Below are 20,937 nucleotides of genomic sequence, written 5' to 3'. Positions count from 1 at the left end.
ATGTAGAATTAGTGTGTATACACTTCATAAGCAGTACAATAATTACAGACTGTCGTAATGTTAGAATATTAGTTAATCATATTTTGCTGTTATTAGAAACACTCTGATCATTGCAAACAACTGTAAAATGAATGACACCATAGGCCACAAATATGGAGGCAGGTGTATAAATGAATAGAGATAACTGACAAAAATATGCATATTTACAGTACCAAAAGACAGAAATGTCTGCAGCATTACTGTACTGATGTACAGTACATCAGATGTTTACAGATGTTACTTAAATTCAACATTATAATCATCAAAATCTTCTTCTTTAGCGCTAATAAACAGTGACATATTCAAAGTGGTTTTTTCATGAGGTTTATGCTGGTATGGTTCTGGTTTCGTTGCTGATTAATGAGAGTTCAGTTTGCTTCAATACTTTTGGCCTTTTGTGTACATTTGATCTCATTTAAACAAAGGAAAAATGCCCAAAAACATAGTTATCTTTGCATAATGTGCAATTGCAAAAACCCGGAAATCTTTTTTTTTTTGGAGTTTAACAGGTTAATTTGTAAACACTGTCTTTGATATAAATATTACAGCTGTACATAGTGATGGAATTGGATGCAAAGTTGTGTTTTAATAATTTTAGTACACAATGTAAAAACACTTAAAAAGCCATTCATAAGACAGAGTATTTACCTCTTTTTGACATTTAATATAAAAGAATAACTTAGACAACTGGCAGTTAAAAATATGTGCTTATTATGTAACAAGGAATGCATTTAAAGTGAGCAGTGCAATAGTTTTCTATTGGTCAGCTTAAACGTCTTTTGGCGCGAAAGCTTCCGTGTGTCTGTGATAAGTGTTCGTTTACCACAAGGAGGTCAGATCACTGTCAAAATATGATCTACGCTATACACAAAACAATATTAATGACACACAAGCAGGACGTCTCACCTTTACCTTCCAATAAAGCAGCCTTCAATTGATAGGAATGCTTTAAATCACACAGAGCATACAAAAATAAGAGCTTACCTATGTCAAAATATTTTGTGCCTTGCCTGTTTTTCAGAACACGGAACATCAAAGGTTTAAAAGGTTTGGTCGTCGTTACAGGAGTCTGTCCAGTGGCCGAACGCCTCGCAGATGTCGCAGTAGGGCCGTTCTCCTCCGCGGCTACCGTGATGCGTGCTGTGAGGAGGCGAATCGGGAGACTGCATTTGGGTGGGACAGTCTTCTGTATCGTGCAGGTCAAAACAGTCACAGATGTCACAGAAGACACGTGGCGGGGCTTTCTTCTTCTTCTTGACCTCGCCCGAACTAAATAAGAAAATAAGAGGAATGTGATTGACACTAAAGCCTGTAGTTCATATAATTCATATCCTGCATGTGAATCAGTAATGACGCAGACCCACCCATTGTTCTCGTCATTCCCATTGAACTCAGCCAAAGCCATTTTCTTCAGCTTCACCTTCAGGTCCTCGTTCTTCCTCTGAAGATCTACGATGACCGAGTTGAGGAAGTTGATCTGATGAGCAAAACAAACCGTTGAGTATGCACACACATATACACACACACACACTGTATATATACATAAATATTGACTTGGCTCGCTCAGTAAAAATTCTCCACAAGGGGGAGCTTTTGTATACATCATTGTTAAAAAAAAGAGGAATCTGGAGTGAAACTACATCAGCAGGATCTGACAAATGCATGACTCACAAATCGCCTGTTTATAAAGTCAAAAGCTCAAACACATCCTATGTGATCACAGGCTATATTTGATCCTGCTGCCATTGCAGTATGACAACTGTTTCGTTAACTCAGTCAGAGCAGCCTAAGGTATATTGGGTCTAAATCTCTTTTTAATATTATACACATTTTGTAATCCTAATGACACCAAAGATTTACTGTGCTCATTAATCAAACGCCTAGAGCTAAGTTTCTCCCATTATAGACACAGAGCTGTCAGTACCCTAAAAACAGACACTTCCTTTATTGTGATAGTTTCACTTACTTTATGAATTTGCTAATAAAAGTGGAACAACTTACACATTTGAACAAGGATTTCTGAACAAACTTCAGATGTATTGTGGATGAAAACGAGAATACAAGAGTGGTGCTTTACATCAGTAACACTTCTTTCTTGTTTACCTGTCCCTCAGCAAACTCTTTCTCTTCTCTAAGCTGGCTTATAGCTGCATCACCTACATAGAGACACATAATACACATTACAATCCTAACCACATAAAGCATTATAGGTGCTCATAATGATCATAAAGCATTATAGGTGCAGCTTTAGTATGCTAGCTCACCTGAGGAATTCTCCTCCTGGTCATCACTCTGTCTGCCCTCCAGTTTCTGTTCGAGGCTGTGCACTCTGCTCTGTAGCTTCACCTTGTCCCGCTCCAGAGACTCCACCACTGCCTGCAGTGTTTTGGCCACGGCATTCTCTCCACGCAACACTGCAATCTGACATATCAGTGTTCTTTAGTTCAAACCTCCACTACTCCAACAATGCAACAACAGCCGTGTATAGATGTAAACGTAGGTTTGTGGAGTTTGAATCAGTACTCAATGCTCTTACCTCATTTCTCAACGCTTCTAATTCTTTGTCCTTCTCGGATATTAAAGTGTTGAAGTTTTCCCTGAAAGAGCAAACAGTTTCAGCAAAATAAATTAAAAGCTTTGGTTCTGAAATGGAGCAAGTATACAAGCTAAAATTAAGATAACAAAACATCTGCATAAATATGCATGAAAAAAAGTAGTAGTAGTAATCTTCACTAGAATTATTTTCTGCAAACAAAGCCATGCAGAGAGAAACTTTCCAACGACCTGCATGTTCTCCAGAACATACTGTGAATCCTTATATAGAACAGAGCTTATTTTAGGTGATCTCTCCAAGGAATACAGTAGAGTGTTTTTAGCTTCTCCTTCACTGGCCCTCAATTCCCAACATGCCTTTAAAAAGCTGCTCTCCACTCCTGTTCTGGCATTTCTAACCACTTCTGACTGGGTGTGTGTGTGTATCCCTGTACCTTCCAGAATGACACAATATGCATGTCAATGAGTGATATCAGATTGTACAAAATATGAAAACCTTAAGAAAATATAATATAATTAAGTGCTGCTTCGATATTGTAAACTGCTGTGCCTTACAATATGTTAAAAACTGTGATGCAATATTGTGCAAACAGTCTCATTTTAACTGAAAAACAAGTTTGCTTGTGTGAGAATATGTCTGCTTTACTGGGACTGAGCAGTATGGAGTAACATTTCTAACTTACAGTGCACTAGTCTCAAAAAAAGATACAAATATGATACAGAAATTCATACACGCTGTTATAATTATTGATTTGCTGATCTGAATCAGTGATTCTCTGAACTTCTGCTACTGACAGACTGAAATAAATGTGTTTAACATTAAGATTACAGATAAAATATATCACTTAACTCCTTCAGAGAACGTCACTAGATGTGTAATGTCTTTATTTTGGCTTTCAGTGTAACGCTGAAGGCACTTTTAAAATGTCAGTCTCAGGAAATAACAGTAATTTCAAGGCAGTGTAATTACAGCTGGGTGGAATGAAACTGCATCAGAGCGACTCTTACCTCTCCCTAATCTCCGACTGGTTGTCTGGAGTCAGATGCTCACCCTTGAGCTGCAAAACAAAAACAAAGCCCATTTATAAATCTCCATAGGTGACTTCTTCTTGTCCAAAATGACACTATTCAAAGCCCTGATCAGTACTGTAAAACTCGTAGACGCTGTAGATACTGCTTAGAGCTCACCTGCCGGCTGCTGTCCAGCTTCTGAGACAGCTTCCCGTTTTCTTCCTGGAGTGCCACAAGCCTCAGTGACTTCTGATTGGCTGCCAGCTTCAGCTCCTCGCTGCAAGATGAGAAAGAATACTCTCATAAACACAACGGCTACTTTCATGCTGCAGATTTGTGACACAATATTTTAAAAAAGTTTTTTTTTTTAACAGTCAGATCACAATATCTTTATGTGAATTCAATATTTATCATTTTTTGTGCCAGTGTAAAGGCATCCACATCACTCTGGTCTCTTTCTGGTCTACTGAAGTGGCCACTATAAAGCCATCCTTGAAATCTTGAACCTCTTTCACCTCCATTAGCTTTTAGATCTAATCTTTAAATATGTAGTCCTGAATTTCATACAGACGAAATTCAAAGAAGATCTGTTTGCTAAAAGAAAGTCTGTTTGCTGGCATGGTGTGGGTCCACATACAAAGCATACAAAGTTTTTTTATCCTGATGGGAATGGTCTCCTCCAGCATGACTCCGCCCCATCCACAGGACACAAGGGCTCACTGGATGGTTTGAGGAGGATGAAAATGCTATAAATGATATGCTATGGCTTCAGTCCCCAGATGACAACCCAGGTGAACGCGTATGGCAGATTTTGAAGCGAAGTGTTTGACAGTGCTCTCCATCACCATCATCAAATCATCAACTGAAAGTACGTCTTTTTGAAGATACAGCTCTAGAGTTGACACTTTATTGTTTTTTCCTTGGTCATCCATGTGTACTTATCCGATAGGTGGCCATGCGCATATCACAGCAATAGCTGCAAAATCCATGCAGTCTTTTCAGCTTCCTGATATTTATTTACAATAATGGTGGTTAATGATTTATTCTGCTCATTGTTCAGACCTGTGATGCAATACATATTCATATTTCCATTCTATATTTGTTCTACACTCTCCTGATCGGTATTATTTAATTGTGATTGACTGCAACTGACTCTTGGTGGGATGTGAATAGTTAAAAGAATTAACAAGCAAACAAATAACTTTTTTAAAGAATGCTATTAAGGCGCAATTCCAGTTGAATCATCACATGCATAGTCATTACTGCCCTCCGCATGTGCATCAAATGTGCCGTTTTATTTTTATCATCTGCTCAGACTGATCCAGTTGAGCGCTGTTAAATCCAATTTATCACAATTAAAAGGATCATCAAGTTCAAATGCAACCAGAAAATCATTTCGAAGTATTCATAATAAATTAAGGGCATACCACAAGAAACGGAGAGAACAATTATAATGAACGCATTATGATGAACTGTAACAGCAAGCATCAATTGAACCAAATGAAACTCAACACATTCTCTTAAAAACAAATGGCAACAAGTCGGTTTCCTGTATGAGAGATACGGAGATATCTTGCTAGAAGAGTCACGATATCTCCCTTTTGAAAAGAGCTCTCCTCCAGTCTGTCACGGACAGACCTGCTGTGGAAAAGTCTCTGGAGATAAAGGAAATTATGTAATGCAATTATGTAATGCATCCTGGGAAAAGCATCTGGAATGTGGCTCTGTGCCTTATAAAGACGCACTAGATGTCGTGTATTAAGTCTTGACTCAATGGAAAATGACTTGTGGGTAAATTCCCACAAAACCTGACTGAAAGTGCTTTAAAGGTAAACTGCATGATTAAGACTCTGTTTGATTCTGTTTGTATAATAAATGAAAGATGCTGGAGCCACCTGCCTTCTTACCTCATTTTTTTTTTTCTCCAATTTTCTTTCAGTGACTCACGGAATCAGTGAGTCAAAACTATGGACCCATAAAGACTGGCATGAGTGGGTCTCTGATGGTGCAACATGGGGTGACTAGATAAAGACTACTCACATTTCTTTGCACAGGCCTCCGATGCGCTGGTTCTCAGAACTGAGCTGCTCCTTGCAAACACTAAGCTCCTCCTGATACTTGGAGTTTTGGTGCTTCAGGGCTTCAAGCTGGAAGAAGGGAGATAAAAACAGATTATATGCATGAATCTCATTGACCTCTAATAAAATATTATAATTATGTATTGTGTGTGTATGTGTATAAATATATATATATATATATATATATATATAGGAAGAATAGAAAGCATGAACAGCTTGAGTTAACTGTTAAAAATTCACTGACTTTCAATTACTTTCTTAATCAGTTCCCTTTCCCTTTTTCTCTTAGGAATTGTAGTTCAATCCAATTTAACCAGTGACCAACTTTTAAAAGACTGGGGCTGTCTACATCACACAGAAATGCTAAGCGATAATGAGGACAATAGCTCGATAATTGCCTTAATGTTTTTCCTAATCAATTATTTGCAAATATGTTGCAAGTTATAAATCAATCATTTTAGCTAGAAGCAATCATTTTGTTTAAAAAAATGGACTTATTCTTATCCTTTCTCCCAGTGTTCGCAAAAAATAAATAAATAAACAAATAATTTGATAAGGGATAGTATGTAAGTGTTTCCTTATGAACGGGGGAAAAAAATTAACATCCACTTAGCTACACTGTTACAAATATATATATATATATATATATATATATATATATATATATATATATATATGATAGATAGATAGATAGATAGATATAGTCATATCAACCAGGACTATTTCCTATCAATCACCACATATAGACTTAGACAGACATATAGGATAAGACATGCTGCCTATCAACCTCAATCAAACATTATTTATACAATCCAAACTAATGCACAAAAGAATTCACAAGTTTACAGCCCCACATTTTAGGCAGCCAATACAAAATCAGTAGAATTCAAAAAAAAAAAAAATCTAATTCAACAGGGAGAAGCATATTTTAAAAAAAATATTTTTACAAATAAAACTGCCAACAGGTCAAACATACAGCTACAAATGGTATCCTTTACTAGCAATTTCAGACCTTTTTATTCAGAAGTGAAACACAACATGCCCCCCATATGCACTGAGTAGAAGATTTACTCTGCGCTATAACTGAGAGTCAGTACCTGAAAGTGAGAGGTATACATGCTCCCTGAGTAGCTCTGCTGCAAGGCTGCTACATCCATGTCTGTGTAGCCTTGAAACCTCTTTATGCAGACAAACCAGCAAAATCAATAATGCATTGCCACCGACCCCCTGCTGAGTGACAGTGAAAGAGTATGCGAGAGCAGTTCACACAGCATGCACGCGTTCTCGAGCTGCCACCATCCTGAGCACTCACATTCACACCCTCTCCGACATATTCACAGGACAGCTTCAATATGTAAGTGCTGCCAAGCTCCTCCCCCCCCCCCCCCCCCCCCCCCCCCCCCCCACTTTCTGCATCTTTCCATCCCACTCTCTCCACCAATCCGGTCGATTTTTCCATTCCCCGCCCTCACGTCTATGTCGCTGGGCATCCTGCATCCAGCACCTGTCCTCTCTGCCTCCATGTTTTTCTCAGCTCTGCCAAATGTCTGACTGTAGATACTGATTCACAAAATCTGTCACATTACGCACATTTAGCGTCACAACTCTTCTTCATCCCACAGTCTGTCCTGTCTAACAGAATGTAAGATATTCATAGGATTTGTCAGGCAAAAAGGTCTCACCAATTTGAGGTCTAAAATCACTTTTTTTATTCTTTTTAATTGTTTATTTCTACTGAAGGAAATTATATGATATCAAAACTGAGGCAAAAATTTGTTTGCCGACTAACACTGCACAGATAAGTGATAGCGGCTTCCAACCCCTGATATTCTGCCCAGCCAAGCAGAACAAGGCAGCCAGCCACCAGGCTCATGATTACATCATGTGTGGAAAGCGCTGGCACAGACTGACAGGATGAGAGAGTAAGACAGACAGAGCTATGATCCCAAAGCTCAGCTTCAGCAGTGTAGGTGTCAAATTAACAATTACTGCTGCATTGCTCTCCAAGAATGGATTGGGCTGAAAGCATTCCTAAGCCAGACTACAAGTTGAGAGACTTTGCAATAACATTCCAACACATGAATTCTGTCATTTAAAAACAGAAGGTCACTTATGTAACTGAGGTTCTACAACTGACTCAAGGATCACTAGGATGGATAGGTTTCCTTAGGAACATTATCATTTGCTTAATTCTTGCTGAGTACCAACATCAAAGAAGTTACATTGTGAACATGTCCCCATTTGGGAATTCTATAAAACAGCCTCAAAAAATGCTGAAAATGACAAAAGTCTTGATACTGCCCCCTACTGAGGATGTAAATCACTCAAGTTCTGAGACTGTTCTCAAAATCCTAATTTTGTATTGAGGACTGTATAGAATACTGTACTCTACTGAGCACATAGTCTGTTAAACACAGAGCACAGGGAGTGTGTAAGTAACACTCTGCTTAAGGCTGATTTATACTTGAAACAGAGGTAATCAGTCTGTTTAATGTCTCTATGAATGAAATCGATGAGCATGACAGTTCGAAAACCAGACAGACAGGGATGTCCATTGGCTGTGATGTGCCATCTAGTGGATGCTTTAAATCATCCAGATGTACATAAGATAAGCACGTGAGCATGTGAACAATGCTGCTTGCGTAGCAGTTGCGTGCACACATGAATGCGTAGTGAAAGTGAAGTATATTTGCATTTAATGTAAGAAAACACCTCTTGAGCTGCAATCAACTATGCTTATGCAATTTCTTCTGAGCTCTGTACTTCAGTGCACTGTTGTTCAACAGATCACAGGGACATATGAAATAATGGACTTCAAGTTATGGGATTTGTTACAGTGCCCATGCTGCTACATGATGACTTTGCTATTGGTATTCAGCAAGGAAGCAAGCAAAAGGGAATACTAGTCCACTAGTTCAGCAAGGAAACTGCCCTGGTGGACAGGAACAAACGGAGGTACAATTGGTCTCACAGTAACACCTACGGTTAAGATTTATTTTCTGTCTATTAGTTTGATAGGAAATTCACTGACTTTCAATTACTTTCTTAATCAAATCCCCTTTTCTCTTAGGAATGGCAGATCTATTCAATTTAACCAGTGACCAACTTTTAAAAAACTGGGCCTGTCTACATCACACAGAAATGTTAAGCATTTATGATAACAATAGCTCGATAATTGCCTTATTGTTTTTTTTTTTAAATCAACTATTACTTGCAATTAACTGTTGCAAGTTATAAATCAATCATTGTAGCTAGAAGCACAATTTTGTTAAAAAATGGACTTATTTTTATCCTTTGTCCCAATGTTTGCAGAAAAGTAAATAGGTTGATAAGAGATAGTATGTCAGTGTTTCCTTGTGAATGGGAAAAAAATAACATCCACTCAGCTACACTGTTACTGTGACTCAGTGTTACTGAAGAAGGAACAATACTCACAGTGCTCTCTGAAACGTGTTTTGTGATTAAATATCTTCAGAGAGGCTTCACAGAGTCACCGATTTACCTACCAACATGTTTTTAGGAGGGGGAAGGAAACCAGAGAACCCAGAGGAAAACCACACGCAAACAAGGAGACTCATGTAAGACTCCACACAGGCAGAAATCCCACATTAGGATCAAACCACAGAACCTGGAGCTGTGAGGGGGCCACTCTATTTTTCACTTACGATAAATGACTGCACATCAGTATAAACACTGAAATGCTATGAAAAACCATCTATACAAAGGCTAACCAGATGAGTAATAATATGGTTCATAATATGAGATAAGTAAAATGAAAATTGCAGCATAGAATCTAAATAGCATGGTACACCACTACAGCTCCACCCTCTGCAACAACGCCTAATCACTGAATTTAAGGTCACGAAAACAAAAAAGCACTTACTTCCCAGAAGGTCAACCTCACATCAACCCCAATCAGAAAAAGTCAAGCTTCCTCACCTCCTGATGCAGCTCTTGATTTCTTAGTTTTAGTTGCTCCACAGCGTCTGCAGATTGGATACTCTGGGAATATGAAACGTTAGATATAATTTACCTCACCAAGGCTTTCTGACAGGAAACAAGACATATACAATACTTATTAACAATTTCTTTATGGTCTTTATGGTGATCTTTCTAACTCTCCGTTCACCTCGCGTTTGACTTTTTTCTTGGAAAATGCATGTAATTATCCTCTGTGCTGAGTTTTAAAATACTGGGCCATATTGTTGTGAGAGCACCAGAACTGCCACAGTACAGTGCTACAAATATTGCTATTTTAGTCACTTGTTTTTGCCATTTTAGCACTTTTGTGCCCTGTGTCTCTCACGTTCTACAAAAGTGGAAGGCTTGGTGAAACACAATGGGAGTTCAATGGATGCAAATGTTATTTCTGTAATAATCGAGTCATTCTGATAAGAACCCTAAGGACTGCTTCTAGTCTAAATCCAGTGGTCATTTAATAAGTTATTGTTTCCATGCGCAAGTGAAAACAAAAGCTATTTCTTGATGCATGTTTCATGCCTTGAGAAGCTGTTTAAAATGATAGGAGCCAAGCAATATCATTTGCTCAGAAACCCATTTTTTCTCACTGATTCCTTCATGCCTGCAGAACAGAGGGATGGAGCTACAAAGCACTGTGGATTCCTTCCAAATGAGGTATGCACAGCTGCCAAGTAGGAAATTCAATCAGTAGAATACTGTAGACCTGATCCCTGGGGAACATTAACACAGTTTACTACTAGACAGTTTCACAGGAATTTTCCTTCCACGTTCATTTTTTGGCACATCTCATAAACAACAAAATGTGTCAAGCACATGCGACAAATATACTGAATCAGGATACATCACTGAAACCGTTGTGCTTGTTTGCCCATGCACCAGTTATAAAGATTAAATCCTACATTAACTCCACTAATTCCTTATAAAATATGACACTTTTACTAAATCACTAATGAAGTGGTTAAATACATTATACTTTTGAGGTCAGCCCCTCACCTGGGTTTTGTCCTTGAACATCTGCAGCTCAGCCACCTTCTGCTCCAGCTCAACACTCCTTTCCTGAACTTTGCTCAGCTCCTGCTCCGCTCTGCCTAGTTTCTCCTGCAGCTCCTTCTCATGCTGCTTGTGCTCCTCATTATGTTGCTGCTCCTGCTGCTGCCTGGAGGCCACCTCCTCCTCCAGCTTCTGCTTTTCACTGCGCAGCTGCTCCAGTTGTTCCTTGTCTGCCTGCATGCTTTTCTGCATCTCTACAAGCACAAGGATAATCACTTACAGCAACATACACACTCTTCATTCAAACAAACTTTTAAAAATGCAAATAGAGACTAATGGGTTGCTTGTAAACTTAACATTATGCTACTGCTATATTGTGCAAAACTATCGAGTTCTTCACCTCGCTATGTATATGCAGTAATGCAAAAAGAATGATAGAATGGTTCAACAATGTCCAGATGCGCATACAAAGGATGGATGTGAATTTTTTACCTTGTATGGAGAGTGCAATTTTTTTACTTTCTTCAGCTTCTGTATCAAGTTTTTTTTTCTGTGATAATGAAACACAAATGACCATTAATGGAGCCATTTAAGATTTGGGTGCTCGACTGTTCTTCATCACTTCACACAGTAAAATACATTATAAACTTTCTTTATTCATGCATTTCAACACAAGCACTGCCAAAAATGTGCCTACAATTTATGCTCATATCAGCTACAAAAACACAGTCATTCATGTAATTTATACCGCAGGGCTGTTAAATTCTCGAATCTGAAGCATGTGCTGATTAATCTTGTAGTGCCGACTGTAATTCACATGATAGGTTTACATTAATGCGCTTGTTGTACTATGTTATTGTTTCTATAATAAGAGCTCAATCACAGGTACTTGTACGGCACATAACCTAAGTCTAATAATAAACAGATTAAAAACGTGTAATCATTGAATCATTGATATGGTGAATCTTTCCATAAGGAGACATTTGTTAAAAATTTATGGAAGGAGTCTCCAGTGTCAGCAGTCAAAAAGTTTTCCGTCATAGGAGAGTCTACAGGACATAGGATTTGTGCTTTTCGGTTTCTCCGCTTTCTGTCAGGCCATATCACACCACCCCATCATGGATTATTTTTTATCATATTCCTTTCTTATACATATGGAATATAACTGACAGGAATCACAATAACAGGCAAAGCCAAAATATGAATAAAAGTAGCATGTTTTTTTCTTATAATGAAACAGTGGAATTTATGGTTATAAGAATAAGCGTAAAATTAGCTACAACATGTTATTTATGAAGGTTTGGTCTGTAGTTATATATTCTTTAGAGTAACTAAACGTCATACCAAATCATCCAGCTGATGCTGAAGGGCAGTGTTCTCCTGCTGGGAGGAGCTGAGTCTCTGCTGGAGGAGCAGCACCTCTTTGTGTCTGGCCTCCAACTCATTGCTCAGCTCCCTAACCTGTGAGAATAACGAGGACTCAATCTGTTCATGCTGTCAATGCACTGTAAGTCTAATATAAACTAAATGATCAGTTAAGAAAAGTTCTTAATTCATACAGCCACCACTAATGAGTGATAATGTAGTTCACAAACTGCATTTCTGAACCATGAAATATAGTATCCTAAAGTTAAATGTAATACATTTTTAATACAATATAAGACCTCTTATATAATTCAAAAATTATATAATTTTTCAAGAATCTGCAGATGCCCTGGAATAAAGGCTCGGACCTTTTTGTCTTGTAATGGAGGTGAGCCTGATCCAGCTTCTGCTCGCTGAGATCGTAGGCGTAGCTGCAGCTCTGAGACTTCCTTCTCTAGTTCCATGATCCGGGACCTTTCAGACACTGTGGCCACCTATAACACGAGGCCAACTGCCATTAGCTACTTCACACAGTAACACACACATCATAACAGAGGAGTCACCTTTATTAGCATGCTTAACTGATTTTCAGTCAATACTGTCTGAAAGGCTCTGAACGTGTATATCTATTATTTCTGAAAATGCTGTTGACGTTGCATCATCCTGTTAATGAAAACTCCAAACCTACCTCGCTCCATCATGCAAAAAAGGCAAAAGTGTCACAAACACGCGGCACTGACTCTAGCCCCGAGAGACCGCTCATATGAAGACGCCTGCCTTATTTGATAATGTGAGACTGAATTACCCTAGTATCCTCTAACTCCCTCTGGAGTTTATCAGCTTTGGTCTTTTCAAAGAGAAGGCTCTGTTCGAGCTCCTTAATGTGGGCATGCTCCAGTTTGGTCTGCGTCTGTTAGTAGAAAGAGGAGAGGAGAAAGAGAACAGCAATGCTGCAGTCACATGCAAGCCTAACGCCAAGTACGAAAAGCCTCACGCAAGCCTTGACATCATCCACTGTCTATGAATGAGGACAAAGAGAGTAGTGGCACAAGAGCTGTGTGTGGCAGCTGGACACAACGGAAGAAGACAAGAATGGCAACAAGGAGTTTGCAGAGAAAAACCAAGGATCAGAAAAACCAAAACACAAGGAATTCAAGAATGAGTAAGAATCTCATGGGAGCAAACAAATGAATGAAAGAGTATAAACATGAATGAGAAGTGAATGAAACAAGTACACATTTCCATAAAATAACATCATATTAATCCACAACAATGTAAATACATTTTAGTATAAATTATAGCATATGTGAGCATAAATAGAAAGCTGAGTTAGGTCGTCAAGATATTAGTATTTGAAGTATTTTCATTAGGGTACGCAACCAAAAATGAGAAAAACTAAAGGAAAAGCAAAATATATGTATTTAGATACATGAATACACATCTATAATGTAATACAAATTAAATAATGCTTTCAAAAAGAAGTCATAATAAGAACCTGAACATGCTCATATCAGGATCTAAAGCGGTGACTGCAAAATGTGATTAAACACTGGTAAGATATTTCATCTAATATAAAATGCAAATGCCAAAATCAAACATTACTTAATAATATTGATGAATTCTTTATAATATAAATTTCATGCAATAAATGAAATTTTTATTTTATACATGTAATATTTAGAAGACTTGCTTGTTCCTAGTATGTAAATGGAGATAAGCGTATTAGTTTACCTCTAAGTCACCTTTGGTAATGTAAGCTTCCTCTACACGGAACTGAAGATCTTCTACCTTCCTGCAAAACAGACCAAAGAACTTTCCATCAGCGTTTATTTGTTGCTCAAAAACATATCAAATGAATTTTAACCAACTCAAACGTTTATATATCATTTTGTGTGGTAAACTTTACCTTTTTTCCTCCTCAAGCTGATTTAACAACTCCACTTTTTCCCTGTCTGCAGTCTCCACAAGCCTGCGTAATTGGTCGAGTTTAGCCTCCATCTCAAGCACGTACTTGTAACACAAGCACGCATAAGCATGTTTACAATATACACAAACACATTTATGTTTTAATGAAATGGCACATTTCATTAAATGATAATTTTATATATCTCTTATTCTATTATTCTTTATATATCTAAAATTATAATTTTATATATCTATTTATATCATATATATTGGTCACACCACAATGCAGAAACATCCAGCTGACCTGCTCCTGGCCTTTTCTGAGCAAGGCCAGCTCCTGCTGCACCTCTCCGGCGTGGCAGGTTGCCTTGGCCACTTCTGTTCTCTCTAGATCCCTCTCAGCCAGGAGTTGCTCGATGTGCTGCTGTTTCTCCTTCAGAGCCTCCAGCAATGCCGTGGTCCCCGAGATCTTTCGTGCATAGCGGGATGAGGTCTCTGTCAGCTAGGCAATGAGAAGGAAGACCAAAAAAACAAGATGTTTGAACAGGCAGACGTATACAGATCTCACTGAAAATTGAAACCAATATTTAAATAATATTTCAATCTCTAGCACATGTGAGATAGAAGTATTTACCAGGCCTGCGCGACTGGGTTTTCCTCCTACAGAAGAGGTGACTGAGCTCAGTGAGCTGACTGAAGAGGCGCTGGGGCTATGCTGCAGAGTGGACCTGCGCCTTGAGCTTTTGGCTTTAGTGGTGGACGGGAAGCCAATGCGGGTCACTTTATGTGCTGGAGCAAACAGACCATATTTTGGCAGACACTGAAAATACCTAAAAGAAATAAAAAAAAACAGTGGGTTATAGAAATGTACAAAATATAGCCGAGAGATACACACTTATGTTGGTTAGTATGCTGTCATACCTGGCACCAGCCACTGCTCCATCATTCTTGCCAAGAGGCTCATCAAGCTCCACCCCACACCATTCCCCTTTAGCAAAATCAGTCTCGCCCAGGAAGCGCACAACGCCTGCCTTCGTTCCCCCAATCTGTGATTAGGAACGCAACAAATTTGGTATGTATCCAAACACCTTAAGAGTGATTTGTTGGAATTTGTAAGTAGAGAACTGGCCATGCACATTTTCACTTGACACTGCCCAAACGAGCTTTTGCAAATGGTTAGCATCACTCTTTATCTACAATGAGAGCGGAATAATGCCAAACTTCCCATCTGGCCACAAATGGCAGTGATATCACTATGAAACTCAAAGCTTTGTGAGAGAACCCATGGTAGTTATTTGGGGAAGTTCCTCAAGAGCCACTTCCAACTTTTGAATCAGCCATGAATATTTATCATCTTTTGAAATACAGACATAAATGGAACCAGCACTGAGCAGAGTAACACAGTGACTGGTCGTCTCTATGTCACTCTATCATTCTACAAGAACAGATCCTTTGTCACCCACACAAAAGCATTTTATGTTTCCTAAACTCTAAAAATGTCATGATGAATCACAACTGCGGAGGTAGGCACCAGCACAAATACAGCAGTGAAGCCCTGCTTGCTGACACCAGCGAGTGTTTCAATATTACAGGAAGGAAAGAGGTGAAAGAAGGGGATTCTTGGGGATTTGTCACTTGAAATTCTTTTTCAGCCTACAGTCTACCACATGAGACTAAACTCTCAAACCCTGTCATTCTTGCTATGGTGATGTAAGGTGCCAAAAATTCCAGTTGTCCCTTTTTTTTTTTGGGATGCCTGAAAAGTACAGAAATTTCCTAAGAAACAGGATGTGTCGGCAGACAGAATATTTTGCTCGCACAGCTGACTTCATCTAAGACGTCCTGTTTTTCAAGAATCTTTCGGGATTGTTTCAAAATTCTCTCAATATTTATTTCAGAGACACACTATGGTCAGGCCCTCATATAATTATATAAATGCTCACCAGCACACGATCACCAAGCTTCAGCTCCCGTTTTCCCTTCATGGTCGAATCCGTCTCAGACAGGTTGGAGACAGAACCGCTGGCCACTGTGGCCAGGTTTGTTGAGGTCTTAGTAGCGGTGGCGGTGGTGGCGTTGGCGGCGGCGGCTTGACCTTCATCAGCAGTAGCAGTAGGAATGACAGCAGAAGACGCTTGGCTGGTGGAAGACGGCGCACCATTGGCCTCACACTCCGGAAGAGGTGCCCGAGACAGTTTGGAAGGCCGGGTGAAGATGCCTCGCAAGTCCTCACACTGGAAGTAGCGCACTCCAGCGACAGAGCCATCGTTCTTTCCTATGGGCTCGTCTAAAACAATGCCTGCCCATTGGCCTGGCGCAAACTGGGTTCCGCCGACAAACCGAACATATCCCGGCTTATTTCCGTTCACCCATACGCGTTCGCCGACGGTAAACTCCACCGAGTCATTAGCAACTGGAGCACCAGGACCTGGGGAAGTTAAAGTTTTCGCGGTGGCTGCAAATAAATACACAACACATTAGTTTAATACTGAATCTATATATTGGATCACATCAGTTATTATTGCTACCAGTAATATATTCTTACCTGAGGGAGGGGAGGTCTTGGCTGGCACAGAGCTAGGCCTACTGATCTTAGTAGGTGGCTTGAGACCACTTGGCTTCCCTGTACTCATGTTTCCTTGCTCTGTGCATGTAAATGTGTTGACCTTGCAGGAGAATGGGGGAAGTTAACCTTCTGTCTAAGTTGAGAGATAATAGCCATAATTAGGATTATACAGAAAAAAAGTACTATTTTAAAAGTGTTTGTATTAAAATGGCTTCTGTTGCTACCATTTAAAAATGTTTAACTTGCTAAACATTGTGTTACACATCATTCCCCAATTTTACCTATGGGTTATCAGCATGTTGTAAAGATATCCCACGGGTAAAACTGGGGAATGACTTCATGGGAATTATTTTAGGTCATAAAGTGAGTTGTTACAGTGCACTTGTGCTGTGGTTATATAAGCTGTAAAATTTTATCGTAACATTTTTATACAGCTGTAGGAAAAAAACAATGCAAAGCCTCTCTTAAGGCAAGATACTGCAGGTAGACAATTTTGGTCACATGATTTCCTGTAATTGTGTAAATGAGCAGCTGTACAGGTGTAGTGAGGCAGGTGAGTGCATATGTCAACTTATGTTCCATGATGATATACACATGTCAACTTCTTTTATAAACCTCCTAAACACCACTAACTAGAGTGGAAGCACATTAAACCACATTGTATTTTAACACTGTTTCAAGATCAAAAATCAGCTGATGACAGTTTATGAAATTTTACATGTTCATTCCAGAAGGATTCTGCAGCAGCATTTCCCAAAATGTTGATTATTGTTGTATTTGCATTAGAGTTTATACTGAACATGGCATAATTGATTAGAGATCTTGATTAAAGAAGGAAGAAATTATTAAACTTTTCCGTACGTGTTTCTCCTGAGAGGGTCTTCATGGTGAAAGAAATATTTTAATTCTAACAACAAGAGAAAACAATTCTTGAAAATGGACTGATATATATAAAAAAAAAATACCTGTAAGAATATCACCTGGTAAAGATTGATTGTTATATCTATTGTGTTTAAAAAAAAGAACCCTATTCACCTGTAGTGTCTTGTTCGGTTCAGTATCTCTACTTAATATAAATAATGCGTGACTACAACTTATAATGCGTGGCCACAACCTATGAAAACATGGGACTGGGATCATGAACTCATGTCCCCAGCCTAGTAAAGTGTTGGAACAAGATAATTAAGTCGTGACACATTAATAAGGCATGATCACTGTGTTGTGCCCACAAAATGGAGTGTGCTTATATACAGAGTTTTACTGTATCCACCAGGCACTTGAGAGAAAGAGCTGCTCACCTGTTTTAGATAAGATGTAGACACTAGAAACATTCACATGTACACTTTTTTCCTAGTTGGTTTTGCATAAGTTTGTTCAAATAAAATAATCAATTTATATGTATATAAAGTATACATAACAATAAACATTTCATATCTAGAATAGACGAATTAGTAATAGTAAAACGTCTACTCTATTGTTGTTTAATATGAAACCAGTTTGACTTTGACTATTCTGAAAAATAGGCACAACACAGTGATCAAGTGCTTAAGATATGGCCACAGTTACTTAACTTGTTCCCATGACATAGGTATCTCCTTCCTCTTAAGTGACAAACAAAACACTCATCATCGCTGTCCATTGGTGCTCGACATTTCAGTGATATTTGTTTATATATACACTCACAGAGCACTTTATTAGGAACACTATCCTAATACTGGGTAGGGCCTCAATTTGCTCTCAAAACAGCCTCAAATCTTCTTGGCATGGATTCCAGAAAATGTTGGAAACATTCCTTGGAGATTCTGGTCCATGTTGACATGACTGCATCAATTCCTGAAGATTTTTCAGGTGCACTTTCATGCTGCGAATCTCCCGTTCTACCACATCCCAAAGGTTTTCTACTGGATTCAGATTTGGTAACTGGGAATGCCATTGAAGAACAATGAACTCATTGTCATGTTCATGAAACCAGTTTGAGATTTGTGACATGGTGCATTATCATGCTGGAAGTAGCCATTAGAAGATGGGTAAGTTGTGGCCATGAAGGGATACACACAGTCAGCAACAATACTCAAATAGGCTGTGGCATTCAAGCGATGATTGACTGGTATTAACAGGTCCAAAGTGTGCTAAGAAAACATTCCCCACACCATTACACCACCTCCGCCAGCCTGACTGTTGACACAAGGCAGGTTGAATTCATGGACTCATGCTTTTGGCTCCAAATTCTGACCCTACCCTCTGTGTGCCTCAGCAGAAATTGAGATTCAACATTTTTCCAGTCTTTAACTGTCCAGTTTTGGTGAGCCTGTGCCCACTGCAGCCTCAACTTTCTGTTCTTGGCTGACAGAAGTGGAACCCAACGTTGTCTTCTGCTGTTGTAGCCCATCCTCCTCATGATTCAACACGCTCACTGGATGTTTCCTCTTTATTGCACCATTCTGAGTTAACTCTAGAGACTGTTGTTAGTGTTGTTAGTGAAATTCCCAGGAGATCAGCAGTTACAGAAATACTCAGACCAACCCGTCTGGCAGCAACAATCATGCCACGGTCAGAATCACTGAGATCACATTTTTTCCCCACTCTAATGATTGATGTGAACATTATATATGATTTTATGCATTGTGCTGCTGCCAATCGATTGGCTGATTAGAAGATTGCATGAATGAATAGGTGTAGAGGTGTTCCTAATAAAGTGCTCAGTGAGTGTGTATGTATGTATGTATGTATGTATGTATGTATATAAAACCATATATTAACTATTATTCTATAGACTGACTCTGGTTATCTTTCTCGGGCCCTGAACTTGGACTACTAATTCTGACAGCACACAGAAGAAAGAAGAAAGAGTAGACGACAGAAAAGAAAGAGTAGCTGACATTATTTGTTACTTCTATCTTTCAGCTCTTGGTTAAAGTACATTATAGCTAACGCAGTTAGCTGTGACATTTTGTTGTTGTTGTTGTTGTTTTTAAATATAAAAAATAATAAACTCCTTTCCTGAAAGAACTTTGCTAGCTATCCGTGTAACCAGCGCCTCAAGAAAATTAGCTGCCTGCATAAGTCTCTAAGAAAACAGCTAAGAAAATACAGTGTTAAACCCAAGTTCGCTAGCCACGATATATATCATCAATATTTTTACATTTATAAGACATTAGCTAGCGTGCTACTGCGATTAAAAAAACACAAGCGCTAATGTCTTACCTTCCAAATCAAGCACCGCCCCACCCCAAGAAGTGAAGGAATGTTATAAGCTGCATCCCAGGGGTTTGTTCCGTTAGTTTTCACTCTCTCTCTCACACACACACACACACACGCGCACACGCGCGCGCGCATACACACTCACTCGGTTGGTAACAGAGGCTATGACACTAGCTAACACTTAGCAGGCAAGCTAGCTATCAGCTCCATCCTTTCACGCCCAAACCTGGCTAACCCAGCTAACTAGCATAATATGGCGCAGTAACTTTGTTACAGAGACCAGGTTTTAACCTTAGCTTAAATCAAGTATGTTTCATAAAAAACAAACCAAGACATAACGGCTTTACCTTTAGAAAAACAACACACAACGTCTGTCTACTCACACACACACACACAAAAAAAAACCCTGCTCTTTCATGAAACTGTTATCCAGCTAGCTGCCTAGCACGATGATGAATAACATCAGCGCGAGGCATGCCCTGCGTTGCTATGGCAACTGGCGAGCCGCCAGCACGAGACTGGATACCGCGACCTAGAGGGAATGTGTAATGTTCCTACCTGCATCTGTACTGAGCTTCAGGACAACATTTACACTTATTTCAAATGATTACTCGTTTTCAAAAGGCCAAAAATGATTTATGTGACATGGAGGTGATGTAGGTGGCGATCTGTGGTCACTGGCTGCCTCTAGTGGTGGACAGGACAAAAATATCAGAAGTGTCATGCACAGGAGGACTTCAGTCGTATTTGGACTAGTTTTACATGGGGAGATGAAATAATGTCATTATTACCAGCATATCTTTGAGATCTTATTTCCATCCGAAACCGTAATGCCCTGGATAATTTTCATTGCCCAGGCCCTCTCTAGGTCCCTGTTGCAGTCATCCCAAGTCAAGTCAAATCAAGTCGTCAAGTCAAATCAAGTCATCAAGTCAAGTCAGATCATGTCAAGTCAAATCATCAAGTCAAGTCAGATCAAGTCAAGTCAAATCATCAAGTCAAGTCAAATCAAGTGAAGTCAAATCAAATCGTCAAGTCAAATCATCAAGTCACATCAAAGCAAGTCAAATCAAGTCGTCAAGTCAATTTGAGTCGTCAAGTCAAACCAAGTCAAATCAACTCAAGTCAAGTGAAATCAAGTCAAATCGTCAAGTCAAATCAAATCATCAAGTCACATCAAATCAAGTCAAGTCAAATCAAGTCGTCAAGTCAGTTCAAGTCACACCAAGTCAAGTCAAATCAACTCAA

At 39.1% G+C, this 20,937-nt stretch overlaps 1 protein-coding gene across 3 annotated transcripts; it reads right to left on the bottom strand.

Annotated features, from left to right (window-relative positions):
- Positions 1-280: 280 nt before the first annotated feature.
- On the bottom strand, positions 281-20,376 carry clip1b (CAP-GLY domain containing linker protein 1b). 3 transcript variants are annotated; one of them, XM_026943839.3, is made up of 22 exons: positions 20,248-20,376; positions 16,468-16,621; positions 15,866-16,377; positions 14,844-14,968; positions 14,557-14,752; positions 14,227-14,424; positions 13,924-14,027; positions 13,749-13,809; positions 12,823-12,927; positions 12,386-12,511; positions 11,997-12,113; positions 11,145-11,202; positions 10,656-10,906; positions 9,621-9,683; positions 5,644-5,750; positions 3,781-3,880; positions 3,601-3,650; positions 2,576-2,636; positions 2,304-2,460; positions 2,143-2,195; positions 1,404-1,516; positions 281-1,308 (listed from the first exon to the last, which is right to left on the bottom strand). In XM_026943839.3, exons 2-22 carry the CDS (start codon positions 16,553-16,555, stop codon positions 1,080-1,082), a joined length of 2,874 nt encoding a protein of 957 aa, XP_026799640.3. In that variant the 5' UTR covers positions 16,556-16,621; positions 20,248-20,376; the 3' UTR covers positions 281-1,079. The 3 variants fall into 3 exon arrangements, with proteins under 3 accessions (XP_026799640.3, XP_026799639.3, XP_026799641.3); XM_026943838.3 differs by lacking the exon at positions 20,248-20,376 and adding an exon at positions 19,693-20,178; XM_026943840.3 differs by lacking the exons at positions 12,823-12,927; positions 20,248-20,376 and adding an exon at positions 19,693-20,175.
- Between the last annotated feature and the right edge of the window lie 561 nt (positions 20,377-20,937).

This window comes from Pangasianodon hypophthalmus, chromosome 17, assembly GCF_027358585.1.
Source record: "Pangasianodon hypophthalmus isolate fPanHyp1 chromosome 17, fPanHyp1.pri, whole genome shotgun sequence".
NCBI classification, from domain to species: domain Eukaryota; kingdom Metazoa; phylum Chordata; class Actinopteri; order Siluriformes; family Pangasiidae; genus Pangasianodon; species Pangasianodon hypophthalmus.
Note: the sequence above shows the minus strand (reverse complement) of the source record. Positions and strands in the feature narration are given on the sequence as shown.